This window comes from Argopecten irradians, chromosome 2 (assembly GCF_041381155.1).
Source record: "Argopecten irradians isolate NY chromosome 2, Ai_NY, whole genome shotgun sequence".
NCBI classification, from domain to species: domain Eukaryota; kingdom Metazoa; phylum Mollusca; class Bivalvia; order Pectinida; family Pectinidae; genus Argopecten; species Argopecten irradians.
In genome coordinates, this window is record NC_091135.1 from 22,184,531 (window position 1) to 22,198,725 (window position 14,195).

At 39.6% G+C, this 14,195-nt stretch overlaps 1 protein-coding gene across 1 annotated transcript in view; it reads right to left on the reverse strand.

Moving 5' to 3' along the window:
* LOC138316510 (mucin-2-like) overlaps window positions 1–13,885 on the reverse strand; it is a 40,323-nt gene extending 26,438 nt beyond the window's left edge. The window contains exons 1-14 of the mRNA XM_069258199.1: window positions 13,754–13,885; window positions 13,371–13,384; window positions 11,970–12,226; window positions 11,441–11,838; window positions 10,728–11,399; window positions 10,024–10,648; window positions 6,480–9,941; window positions 5,943–6,196; window positions 5,462–5,606; window positions 4,690–4,719; window positions 4,242–4,516; window positions 3,678–3,804; window positions 2,897–3,010; window positions 2,067–2,102 (exon numbers count right to left, since the gene is read on the reverse strand). Coding sequence (XP_069114300.1) covers window positions 2,067–2,102; window positions 2,897–3,010; window positions 3,678–3,804; window positions 4,242–4,516; window positions 4,690–4,719; window positions 5,462–5,606; window positions 5,943–6,196; window positions 6,480–9,941; window positions 10,024–10,648; window positions 10,728–11,399; window positions 11,441–11,838; window positions 11,970–12,226; window positions 13,371–13,384; window positions 13,754–13,885 — 6,541 coding nt within the window. The remainder of the gene's footprint in view (window positions 1–2,066; window positions 2,103–2,896; window positions 3,011–3,677; window positions 3,805–4,241; window positions 4,517–4,689; window positions 4,720–5,461; window positions 5,607–5,942; window positions 6,197–6,479; window positions 9,942–10,023; window positions 10,649–10,727; window positions 11,400–11,440; window positions 11,839–11,969; window positions 12,227–13,370; window positions 13,385–13,753) is intronic.
* Between the last annotated feature and the right edge of the window lie 310 nt (window positions 13,886–14,195).

The following is a 14,195-nucleotide window of genomic DNA, read 5'->3' on the forward strand; positions in this document are numbered from 1 at the left end:
TGCTATGGTTGTTCCATTTATTTAACTTGGTGACGTCAACAATAGTGCAAGCGGGAAATTCAAAGTATATACTTGTATAGTTTTGAATTTGAATGATCATAATGGAAATATAAGTAATAAACTGTTACCAGATTGGACATACAGTTGATATGAAGCCTATCCGGAAGGAAGATAAATAGAATGGCGCCCGTTAAAGTTTATTAAAAAGATATGCACTCGTTTCTTTTTTCGACGCCATCTTTATTTTTTTAAGCGAAAGCGACGCTTCAAAAAAGATATCTGAAGATCTTCACCACCATATATAAACAAGCGTCTTCGAGATGTTGCTAATGATGTAACCAGACGACGAGACGAAACAAAAAATCATTGAGATACAAAAACGTTAAGATCTTAAAAAACGCAGGAGACAAGACAACAAGAATATTTCACTGAATGCTTATTGTGAGTATTCTTTATAACAATGCAAATATAACAAGATGAGTACAGTATTGAAACTGATATGTTATTTTACTGCCAACGGTGAGTTTTCGACTTTTGCTAAAATAGGTAAAATGTTTCAATAGATTGCAAATACCTGAAAACTAGTTTTGTTTCTAGACTTTTGGTATAATGAAATAAACACTACCTGCATTAAAGGGTGTCAGTGCCTAGTGTCACACCTCGGAATATCACTGTCACCCTCGGCCTCGCCTCGGGTGACAGTGATATCCTCGGGGTGACACTACGCCCTCCGGTGACATAACAACTTTCGGGTGGTCAAATCGTCATGTCGCTCCATCACGGGGGCCTCAATTGTTTTATTATACAATGTACGAATATAACTGTTTCTATCAAAATTGAACTTATTGAAAATATTAAAATATTCTGTTTCATCTGCCCATACTAGGTTAATAACGCACAAAAAATGCTAGGTAGCAGGATACATGTACAATTGATTATAAAATAAAACGTGAAAAATGTAACAAAACACTCAAACCACACAGTATATGTTGTAACTTCTACTATGACTTCCCGTGCTTGCGTGAGTATTCAGAGTAACACGTTAGGTATGCTATTAGGATACCGTACATGTATATACATTCCCGATATGTTTAAGCTGTGTCTAGGAAGGGGAACGGTAGGTTCTTAAATTGTAGATTTTAATAATCTGTTTATCATTAAAATGTTGAAAATGCCGAGCAATATTGTAAGCTTTAGGCCTAACATAACGGAAAATATACTGTTACCATAGGTGAGTGTGTCATGCCCCATTGTCTAAACAACTGTCAGACCGTCTCCGTACAAATTAAATACCAGAAACAGATTAAGTGATGATTAAGAAATACACAATATCATTCAATCAATGCTGGTTTACCTTAAATGATGTGTTAATCTGATATAAATAATACGTATTGTAAACCAGAGCAAACGATTCGTCCTGAAGCCGCCATATCTCTTTTACTCGGAACCTCTCTAGAATCATCAACAGTAGTGCGTTTCATCTAGAGACTACCCAGATGAAGCTCACGCGAGGGTGACATAACGAGGGCGACATAACGATTCGGGGGTGAAATAACGGACTTTCAATAAATGCAGCGCAAATACAGATGACATGACGATTGTTTTTAATTACGTGATACTGTATTGACTAATCAGAACACTAACACATGGATGAGGTATAATATAGGCACTGTCATGCAGTTAATATTTTTATTATATGCCAGGTTTCCACAATAGAAGATCATATACTATGTCAGGTCTTCACCACGAATTTCGATGCTAAAATAATTGTAAAATTGAGTCAAACGAAAATAGCTGATAAAACAGTAACGAAAAGAAATCTAGATTTTATCCTATTTGCTGCTAACGATTTAATAATGCCTTGAAAACATAATGAAACAAAGCATTTTATCCCATAACTATGCATGTTTCACAATGGAAAAACCATATGATAAATTCCATAGCAGTTGGTTATCATTTATGTTTACCCACTCCAGTGTGTAAACACCTCGGGCGCCTCTGATTGGTCAACTCCAAGATTTTTGCATAGTTTTCAGTATTTTTTTATATCTGAATATTTCACTCACCTGTTGTCTCAACCGAAGTTGTGGTCTCTGTTGATCCTGAAATACGAATATTAAGTTAAATGAAATAATCCAATGATATTCAAACGACAGGTAAAGGCCAAGTGAATCGGGATACTTGAGAGACGTCTTGCAAAACATTAACTATATAGCCAATGACACGGTGCGAGTAACTGGTCATATAACTAATGATAATGTGTGCATAACTCTTCATATAACGTATGCTAAGACGAGCGTAACTGGTTATAAATCGACTGAATAGGTGTGGGTAACTGATACTATAATCAATGATGATAAGTGAGTAACTGATTATAGAACTTGTTTTAGAAGTGCGTAACTGATTTTATCTACTACATTGTACATAGGTGTGCGTAACTGATCATATGACCAATGATGATGGGTAACTGATATATAACTTATTTTAGATATGCGTAACTGATTATAAATTTACTGAATATGTGTGCGTAAACGAGCATAGAACTAATGATTAAGTGTGCGTAACTGATAATGTAACTAATGACGAAAAGTTAGTAACTGATTAAATAACTTATTTTAATTGTGCGTAAATGATTATATTACAAATTATTACATGTGCGTAATTGATAAAAATTATGATTAGGTTACGTAACTGGTTATACAAATAATGATTACATTGTATATTTTTTATACTGATAAGTGATGACAGAGTGTATTATTGATAATTTAATATTAGTAACATACAGAAGAAATATAGCTTCTGCAAAAAGGCTCAGTTTCCCACACGTGTTTTTCATTTCTCAATTGATAAAAAAAATCTTGATTACTTTGCATAGTACAATTTGAGCAAAACTAACCTGTCGAAGCACTTGAAGATATAGACGTGGTAGTTGCAGTCAGTGTTGGTGTGTATTGTGTTGTCGTTGTTTCACGTGTAGTGGCTGTCGTCGGTGTTACAACCGTAGGCGTACCTAAAATTGAAACAACATGCGTTGCTAAAATCCAACTAATATGAGTAAGTAAGTATTGCTTATTAATAATAATGACTTTTTTGTGAAAGGGACCAATTTCATATCCCGTTACATGAATGGATAACTTTACAGCCTATCAAAATATTCTATATATGAAGGTAACATTTCATCAGTATGTAATATGCATGATACAGCCAGGCAATAGAGATTAAAGTAGGAACATGTGTTGCGTTTACGCGTTTGTACTGGAGTTGTACGTTATTCATTAATTTCCTATAAGACTGATCATTTCGTTTATTTATCGTATTCATACTTCAGACAGGACAACATAGGGACTACTGACACAGGGATGGTTTAGCAGATAGAAACAAATATTATATGTCAAAATTTCTGTTAGAATTTTAAGTAATAAATGTTTTGATAGAATTCTAATACACACTATTCATGATAAACTAAAGAAAGGCCTATATAGATTTTTGTTGCTTACAGGATTGTTTTTCAACCAATAGCAACACTTTTGCTACCGTACTAATATCTCAATGTGAAATAATACTGATGATAAGATGATTTTAAAACAAAATCAATATTAGTTTGCAAAACAAAACTGCGTATTAGGTTAACAATGAATGAATGGATGAACGGTATGCAGGAAATGGACGTTTTATACCTTCAGCACATATGAAAAGCTGGAATCGGATCTTCATAGGTTGATTTGGGTTGCTAGCCACAAAGCTGATATTAAATTCTTCAATCCGTTCTTCTGAATTAAAAATAAGTTGTCCAGCCTCGTTGCCCTGTTAAGCGAAACGTATTTTAGAAAGCAGTTTGAATGTTGGCCGTGGTATCAACGATATCGTAGCTGCATAATAACTAAACCAGTCGGAATCAATATTGGCTAAGCTATGAGTAAAATATACACTGATCAGCAAACATCACTACGAGTATGAATAGTTGAAAACATCAGTTGAAAATCGTAAAAGTACATGTATCATACTATCAATCAATACAGCATTGGTTTATTCGTGTACATTCTTATCTTCAATGTCTATATTAGCTTATCCTTCCGATAGATCGAATTCTCTTACTAAAACTAGCCTATACTAATGTATCGTTAGAATAGAGTCATTTACTGCATTTGTACATTTTGCTGGAGAGAACTTAGATAGACATTCACTCCTTTTCCAATTTATTGAAATAAAATAAAATGTTGAAATTGAACAACACAGCCTACCTGAGTGGGTGGAGTCACACCTTCCCCTTCCGCAGAAACTGTATCGATATTGGTTTCAGCGAAATTGATAACTTTGAATGAATCAACGTAGACGAGACTGTCGAACGTGACCTTTATGTCAAACGGATTTTGGGCGGTTTCATAACCGATGTCAGAGCTCATTTGCGTAATATCGGCCTGTTCGATTGTTGTTTCGCTAGAAATAGTAGGTGTAATATTCGGGTCTTCCATGCTGTTAATTTGTGTGCAAATCTTTTGAGTAGTTGTGGTGCGAGCTGTGGTTGTTTCGTGAAAAATGAAACATGCATAATGATAATGAGATGAAAACATAACAACATACGAAAGAATAATGTTTTTTTCTTCTTCAGAAATCTCTGCTGATTTTAATCAAATGGGTATCATAAATATTAGGTTGAGAAAATAACCATTAACAATAAATTAAACCTACCTTCCGTGGTTGTAACTGTCGTTGTCGGTGCTGTTAAAAGAGAAAAAGTAAATAGTTTATATAAAGCATGTCCCGTTATGTCTCGTAGTTGACACAAGTGATGTTTAATATTCAATACTAAAGGTGAACGGTCAACGTAACGGACACAATAAAAACAACACGAATTAAATATTCTAGGTTGTATGCCGACCCATACAGAAAGACAGTTTTGCTTGTGCGAGGATTTTTATTATATATGCAATGCCTCTATATGTGGGACGACATACATACTTGTAATCTAAATGAAACATATTTCTCTTCAGGTTCAATGACCTGACAAGCTACTGCAATCCCTACCATACCTATTACAAACACTTTATTTACAAATGATATTATCAATCTGGAAAAGGAAAGGTTTGATTTGGCGGGTATGGTGGTAAGGGAGGTAGTCCATCATCAATAGGGGAGGTGGGTTCGATATCCAGTTTGTTCGTAGGAAAGCTCTGTAAAATATTAAATGTGTAGGATTAACATGTGCAATTGTTATATATATACTTGAAAATCTAAATGTATTTAACATTGTTGTAGCAAATATTCAATTAATGTGATTGACTCTATCTTCCGATGATATATACAAAATCCAAAAATATTGATATCTTTAGCTTTTGGTTTTTAAAAGTTGAAATGCTACTGAATTGATACCAGTTTTCAAATTAACGAAAATGTAACGAATGTTCAACACAACACTCTTGTTTAATATAAATGAAATTTCTCTTTTTGTGTATTTTCGTACCTGTTTCATAGCATACATCTATTTTGACATTATCTAGCGTGGGTTGGCCGTATGATGCAGGCACCAAAACAACCTTTAATACCGCTCCTTGTGTACCAAGTAGTTTCACCTCTATATTTTTGCGGAATCCACTGGCAGCTTCGACCTAATCAAATCAAAGATTTTGCACATTTCATTTTTCAGCACGGAATGACACTAATAAACATATTGCTTGGCGTAATGAAAAAAATGATTAAGACACAAAACGATTATCATTCTGATGAGTCTTTTGGAATTTTTGATGATAGGTGTAAGAGCTGGCAATCTTTGAATTATTAATTGCATTATAAAAGTCCGGTTATAAAATCCATAACCTGGAAATTACATGCTTATATAGATTGTGTGACAAAATAGGCTAATGAGCATTGGTGTTAAGTTTTCTTATCAAAATTAGAGGCATTATGGAAATGTAACTATCAATTTTCAACCCATCTAAATTTACCTCGATTGGATTAACAGGACTGACGTTCCTATTATATGAATCGATGACGTATATGCGGATCAGTCTCACATTAGAAACACGGGCCACGAATCGGAAGAACTGTACTTCATTAACAGCTTTTACTCTGTATACTATCGTCGGTTGAGACCGACCGGTAAATGGTATATATGCATCACTGATTCCGTCACCAATGCCATCGGTCGTTGTAGTGACTATATCGTGTGAATATTTGTCTACAATTCTGTGTTCACATTCTGAAATGAATATATGTGCGTCATTCAATTTGTGTAAATATATACTAAGACATGAATGATAATCACATGCAATATTGATAAAAACTACATCATAACATTTTTATTTGATATATACAGGAATGAAAGCTGTAATAAGTGGATAAGATATAATTCCATACATATATGATTTAAAATGATATATATATATATGATAACTTTACCTTCAAAGTTTGGTAAATGGAAAATAATGAATCAGTTTACATTGAATCCTATGTACCAGTTGAAACACATTGTCTCAACACACCTGTTGTAAAACTAGCATTGGAAGTTGGTGTTGTCGGGGTGGGCATGACGGACGTTGTTGACGTTGTCTTACTAGTCGTTGATGATACTGTAGCTGACATCGTAGGATTAAGTGTAGTAGAAAATGCTATGGATGTAGATGAGGTAACTGATAATGTAATATGTGATGTTGTTGGAGTAGATGTAGTGGTTGTTGTTGGAGGTGGTGTTGTAGAGGTTGTTGTCGGGGGAATGGTAGTTACTGATGTTGTCAGTGTGGGTGTTGTGGATGTGCTAGATGGTGCCTCAGTGACAACTGATGTTGTAGGAGTAGGTGTAGTGGTTGTAGTTGGAGGTGGGGTTGTAGAGGTTGTTGTCGGGGGAATTGTAGTTACTGATGTTGTCTGTGTGGGTGTTGTTGATGTGGTAGTAGGTGGTTCTGTCAGAACTGATGTTGTAGGAGTAGTTGTAGTGGTTGTAGTTGGAGTTGGTGTTGTAGAGGTTGTTGTCGGGGGAATTGTAGTTACTGATGTTGTCTGAGTGGGTGTTGTGGATGTGGTAGTTGGTGGTTCTGTTACAATTGATGTGGTAGGAGTAGGTGTAGTGGTTGTAGTTGGAGGTGGTGTTGTAGAGGTTGTTGTAGGTGGAATTGTAGTTACTGATGTTGTCTGAGTGGGTGTTGTGGATGTGGTAGTTGGTGGTTCTGTTACAATTGATGTTGTAGGAGTAGGTGTAGTGGTTGTAGTTGGAGGTGGTGTTGTAGAGGTTGTTGTCGGGGGAATTGTAGTTACTGGTGTTGTCTGTGTGGGTGTTGTGGATGTGGTATTTGGTGGCTCAGTAACAACTGATGTTGCAGGAGTAGGTGTAGTGGTTGTAGTTGGAGGTGGTGTTGTAGAGGTTGTTGTCGGGTGAATGGTAGTTACTGATGTTGTCTGAGTGGGTGTTGTTGATGTGGTAGTTGGTGGTTCTGTTACAACTGATGTTGTAGGAGTAGGTGTAGTGGTTGTAGTTGGAGGTGGTGTTGTAGAGGTTGTTGTAGGTGGAATTGTAGTTACTGATGTGGTCTGGGTGGGTGTTGTGGATGTGGTAGTTTGTGGCTCTGTTACAACTGATGTTGTAGGAGTGGGTGTAGTAGTTGTAGTTGGAGATGGTGTTGTAGAGGTTGTTGTCGGGGGAATTGTAGTTACTGAAGTTGTCTGAGTGGGTGTTGAGGATGTGGTAGTTGGTGGCTCAGTGACAACTGATGTTGTAGGAGTAGGTGTAGTGGTTGTAGTTGGAGGTGGTGTTGTAGAGGTTGTTGTAGGTGGAATTGTAGTTACTGATGTTGTCTGGGTGGGTGTTGTGGATGTGGTAGTTGGTGGCTCTGTTACAACTGATGTTGTAGGAGTAGGTGTAGTGGTTGTAGTTGGAGGTGGTGTTGTAGAGGTTGTTGTCGAGGGAATTGTAGTTACTGAAGTTGTCTGAGTGGGTGTTGAGGATGTGGTAGTTGGTGGCTCAGTGACAACTGATGTTGTAGGAGTATGTGTAGTGGTTGTAGTTGGAGGTGGTGTTGTAGAGGTTGTTGTAGGTGGAATTGTAGTTACTGATGTTGTCTGGGTGGGTGTTGTGGATATGGTAGTTGGTGGCTCCGTTACAACTGATGTTGTAGGAGTAGGTGTAGTGGTTGTAGTTGGAGGTGGTGTTGTAGAGGTTGTTGTCGGCAGAATGGTAGTTACTGACGTTGTCTTGGTAGGTGTTGTGGATGTGGTAGTTGGTGGCTCTGTAACAACCGATGTTGTAGGAGTAGGTGTAGTGGTAGTAGTTGGAGGTGGTGTTGTAGAGGTTGTTGTCGGGGGAATTGTAGTTACTGACGTTGTCTGAGTGGGCGTTGTTGATGTGGTAGTTGGTGGCTCAGTGACAACCGATGTTGTAGGAGTAGGTGTAGTGGTGGTAGTTGGTGGTGGTGTTGTAGAGGTTGTTGTCGGAGGAATTGTAGTTACTGATGTGGTCTGAGTGGGTGTAGTGGATGTTGTAGTTGGTGGCTCAGTGACAACTGATGTTGTAGGAGTAGGTGTAGTGGTAGTAGTTGGTGGTGGTGTTGTAGAGGTTGTTGTCGGGGGAATTGTAGTTACTGATGTTGTCTGAGTGGGTGTTGTGGATGTGGTAGTAGGTGGTTCTGTTACAATTGATGTTGTAGGAGTAGGTGTAGTGGTAGTAGTTGGTGGTGGTGTTGTAGAGGTTGTTGTCGGAGGAATTGTAGTTACTGATGTGGTCTGAGTGGGTGTAGTGGATGTTGTAGTTGGTGGCTCAGTGACAACTGATGTTGTAGGAGTAGATGTAGTGGTAGTAGTTGGTGGTGGTGTTGTAGAGGTTGTTGTCGGGGGAATTGTAGTTACTGAAGTTGTCTGGGTGGGTGTTGTGGATGTGGTAGTTTGTGGCTCTGTTACAACTGATGTTGTAGGAGTAGGTGTAGTGGTAGTAGTTGGTGGTGGTGTTGTAGAGGTTGTTATCGGAGGAATTGTAGTTACTGATGTTGTCTGAGTGGGTGTTGTGGATGTGGTAGTAGGTGGTTCTGTTACAATTGATGTTGTAGGAGTAGGTGTAGTGGTTGTAGTTGGAGGTGGTGTTGTAGAGGTTGTTGTAGGTGGAATTGTAGTTACTGATGTTGTCTGAGTGGGTGTTGTGGATGTGGTAGTAGGTGGTTCTGTTACAATTGATGTTGTAGGAGTAGGTGTAGTGGTTGGAGTTGGAGGTGGTGTTGTAGAGGTTGTTGTCGGGGGAAATGTAGTTACTGATGTTGTCTGGGTGGGTGTTGTGGATGTGGTAGTTGGTGGCTCAGTGACAACTGATGTTGTAGGAGTAGGTGTAGTGGTTGTAGTTGGAGGTGGTGTTGTAGAGGTTGTTGTCGGGGGAATTGTAGTTACTGATGTTGTCTGAGTGGGTGTTGTGGATGTGGTAGTTTGTGGCTCTGTTACAACTGATGTTGTAGGAGTAGGTGTAGTGGTAGTAGTTGGTGGTGGTGTTGTAGAGGTTGTTATCGGAGGAATTGTAGTTACTGATGTTGTCTGAGTGGGTGTTGTGGATGTGGTAGTAGGTGGTTCTGTTACAATTGATGTTGTAGGAGTAGGTGTAGTGGTTGTAGTTGGAGGTGGTGTTGTAGAGGTTGTTGTCGGGGGAATTGTAGTTACTGATGTTGTCTGAGTGGGTGTTGTGGATGTGGTAGTTGGTGGTTCTGTTACAATTGATGTTGTAGGAGTAGGTGTAGTGGTTGTAGTTGGAGGTGGTGTTGTAGAGGTTGTTGTCGGGGGAAATGTAGTTACTGATGTTGTCTGAGTGGGTGTTGTTGATGTGGTAGTTGGTGGCTCAGTGACAACTGATGTTGTAGGAGTAGGTGTAGTGGTTGTAGTTGGAGGTGGTGTTGTAGAGGTTGTTGTCGGGGGAATTGTAGTTACTGATGTTGTCTGAGTGGGTGTTGTTGATGTGGTAGTTGGTGGCTCTGTGACAACTGATGTTGTAAGGAGTAGGTGTAGTGGTTGTAGTTGGAGGTGGTGTTGTAGAGGTTGTTGTCGGGGGAATGTAGTAGTTACTGGGTGGGTGTTGATGTGGTAGTGGTGGTGTGTGAGTGGTTGTGGATGTGGGTAGTGGTGGTGAGTTGTCTGGTAATGTGTAGTGGGTCCGCTCAGTGACAACTGATGTTGTAGGAGTAGGTGTAGTGGTTGTAGTTGGAGGTGGTGTTGTAGAGGTTGTTGTCGGGGGAAATGTAGTTACTGATGTTGTCTGAGTGGGTGTTGTTGATGTGGTAGTTGGTGGCTCAGTGACAACTGATGTTGTAGGAGTAGGTGTAGTGGTTGTAGTTGGAGGTGGTGTTGTAGAGGTTGTTGTCGGGGGAATTGTAGTTACTGATGTTGTCTGAGTGGGTGTTGTTGATGTGGTAGTTGGTGGCTCAGTGACAACTGATGTTGTAGGAGTAGGTGTAGTGGTTGTAGTTGGAGGTGGTGTTGTAGAGGTTGTTGTCGGGGGAATTGTAGTTACTGATGTTGTCTGAGTGGGTGTTGTGGATGTGGTAGTAGGTGGTTCTGTTACAACTGATGTTGTAGGAGTAGTGGTTGTAGTTGGAGGTGGTGTTGTAGAGGTTGTTGTCGGGGGAAATGTAGTTACTGATGTTGTCTGAGTGGGTGTTGTTGATGTGGTAGTTGGTGGCTCAGTTGACAACTGATGTTGTAGGAGTAGGTGTAGTGGTTGTAGTTGGAGGTGGTGTTGTAGAGGTTGTTGTCGGGGGAATTGTAGTTACTGATGTTGTCTGAGTGGGTGTTGTGGATGTGGTAGTTGGTGGCTCTGTTACAACTGATGTTGTAGGAGTAGGTGTAGTGGTTGTAGTTGGAGGTGGTGTTGTAGAGGTTGTTGTCGGGGGAATTGTAGTTACTGATGTTGTCTGAGTGGGTGTTGTTGATGTGGTAGTTGGTGGCTCAGTGACATCTGATGTTGTAGGAGTAGGTGTAGTGGTTGTAGTTGGAGGTGGTGTTGTAGAGGTTGTTGTCGGGGGAATTGTAGTTACTGATGTTGTCTGAGTGGGTGTTGTGATGTGGTAGTTGGTGGCTCTGTTACAACTGATGTTGTAGGAGTAGGTGTAGTGGTTGTAGTTGGAGAGTGTGGTGTTGTAGAGGTTGTTGTCGGGGGAATTGTAGTTACTGATGTGGTCTGAGTGGGTGTTGTTGGATGTGGTAGTTGGTGGCTCAGTACAACTGATGTTGTAGGAGTAGGTGTAGTGGTTGTAGTTGGAGGTGGTGTTGTAGAGGTTGTTGTCGGGGGAATTGTAGTTACTGATGTTGGTCTGGGAGGGTGTTGTGGATGTGGTAGTTGGTGGCTCAGTTACAACTGATGTTGTAGGAGTAGGTGTAGTGGTTGTAGTTGGAGGTGGTGTTGTAGAGGTTGTTGTCGGGGGAATTGTAGTTACTGATGTGGTCTGGGTGGGTGTTGTGGATGTGGTAGTTGGTGGCTCAGTACAACTGATGTTGTAGGAGTAGGTGAGTGGTTGTAGTTGGAGGTGGTGTTGTAGAGGTTGTTGTCGGGGGAATTGTAGTTACTGATGTGTCTGGTGGGTGTTGTTGATGTGGTAGTTGGTGGCTCAGTGACAACTGATGTTGTAGGAGTAGGTGTAGTGGTTGTAGTTGGAGGTGGGGTTGTAGAGGTTGTTGTCGGGGGAATTGTAGTTACTGATGTTGTCTGAGTGGGTGTTGTGGATGTGGTAGTTGGTGGTTCTGTTACAATTGATGTTGTGTAGGAGTAGGTGTAGTGGTTGTAGTGAGGTGGTGTTGTAGAGGTTGTTGTCGGGGGGAATTTGTAGTAGTTACTGATGTTGTTGGTGGGTGTTGTTGATGTGGTAGTTGGTGGCTCAGTGACAACTGATGTTGTTGGAGTAGGTGTAGTGGTTGTAGTTGGAGGTGGGGTTGTGGAGGTTGTTGTCGGGGGAATTGTAGTTTACTGATGTTGTCTGAGTGGGTGTTGTGGATGTGGTAGTTGGTGGTTCTGTTACAATTGATGTGGTAGGAATAGGTGTAGTGGTTGTAGTTAAAGGTGGTGTTGTAGAAGTTGTTGTCGGGGGAATTGTAGTTACTGATGATGTCTGTGTGGGTGTTGTGGATGTGGTAGTTGGTGGTTCTGTTACAATTGATGTTGTAGGAGTAGGTATAGTGGTTGTAGTTGGAGGTGGGGTTGTAGAGGTTGTTCTCGGGGGAATTGTAGTTACTGATGTTGTCTGTGTGGGTGTTGTTGATGTGGTAGTTGGTGGTTCTGTTACAATGATGTGGTAGGAATAGGTGTAGTGGTTGTAGTTGGAGGTGGTGTTGTAGAAGTTGTTGTCAACTTGTAAAGTTTCTTGTAATAAATATCTAGTGATTCGTCAATTACATGAAATTGTTATCGTCACCTACCCTTGTCGTTTATATATGTCGATTTCAGTAGGATTTAATTCGCGAATTAGTAAGGACGAATCGAAAAAGGAAATACAAGATTCCGACAAACAAAAATGCACCTTTATAACCTCGTCACATAGTATCAGTAGTGGTAATTTGTTTTTACTGCCCAAATAGATCTTGAATATCATTGCAATTGTTTTCAATTTCATGTTGTACCTGTGGGTGTGCTTTTGGTCAGTCGTCGCTTGGTGCTTCTTAGTGGTTCGTTGACTGTAGTTTCCTAGGGAGTACGTATCTCGTTGTAGTTGGAGGGGTGGTTGTAGTTGGTTACAAGTTTTCGGGGATGGTAGTTGGTTGACGTGGTTGTCTCGGAGTTGGTGTTGTTTGATGTGGGTAGTTGCTTGGTTTGTCGTAACTATCGATGTTTTCGTTTAGGAATAAAAAAACCAAATGAACACATAAATAACTACGGTTATTACCTGTGTGTTTGTGGAGTGAAATCAAACACCACCATTAATAGTTCATCATTACGTACGCTAAATTATATCGTTGTGGATTTTGGTTTGGTTAGTGACTCCGTGGTAACTGATTTGTAGGATGACTTCATTGGTTTTAGATGGTCGAGCCTAGTGTTGTATGACGTTAGTTGTCGGGGGAATTGCATTCACTGGACGATTTTGAGGTCAAGGACTTGGCAAGGCATTCGCTGGAGGAGGATCTTGTACTTGGTAATTTTCGTGTGGGCTGGTTGCAGATTGTTGATTAAAATGGTGAAACTGCGCCAATGTTTGCGGCTAGTACAAACACATTAATGGTCTTGACATCCATAACTCTTGCTTACAAATCTCATGTACTTGAGACGTCGTTATCAACAGCCAATCAGAACGTAAGTTATCCAATGTACGTTAATTTCTATTGCTTAGGAACCGTTGACCAGAGTCTATTCCATCTCGTCGTCTCACCACGTTAAGATGAGGCTTCAAACTTTAGCTAGTGTTCCCCATTGGCTATAATTTTACTCCGATATAGCATTCTGGAAAGATAAGAATATAATCATAGGATCTTCGAGTCGACTTAACCATTATTAGTTACGAAATAAAAATGAAATGCTCGTAGCTCCTGACATTAATGATCTACTTTTTCTAGACGTTATCTATTTATATCAGATACGAAATGTTTTATTCGCAATAATATCATTAATAATCTTTCTACTTTATCTTGATTAACGTCTTACATCATATGTTGAACAATTACTTATAAAACCACATTACCTCAAAATAAACAAATCAAATGCTTAATTGAATCACCGTAAGACGTGCGATTTACACAATAAGATTATATTGAACATTATAATGAAATATGGACTATATTATTGTGCTTAGATTCTGTTGCTTGTGCATACGGGGTGTGGACTCGATGTTGTAATAGTGGGGTTGATTCTATTGTTGTTTGTTGGGACGGTAGTTGTTGTTGGTACAGTTGTTGTCGACGTAGTGGTTGACGTAGTTTCAGGAACAGTTGTTGTTGTCGGCATTACGGTTGTCGTCACAAGTGTCGTTGTTGTTACTAAAATTCAACGAATTCGCTTAATCATCGCATCATCAAAACGTATATTTGTCAATTAACGCATATTTGTTTAAAAGTCGCCATTACCAACTTGAATACCACGTTTTTATCAGATCAGTAAAGAACATATACCTGATGTAAAGCAAGCCTCAATCACAACATCGTCAAGTTTCGGTTGGCCAGATGGAGTTGGTTCAATGACTATTTTCACCTTCACACCTGGAGTACCGACAAGTCGTACGTCTACCGTTTTGGGGTAGGATCCAGAAACTGACACC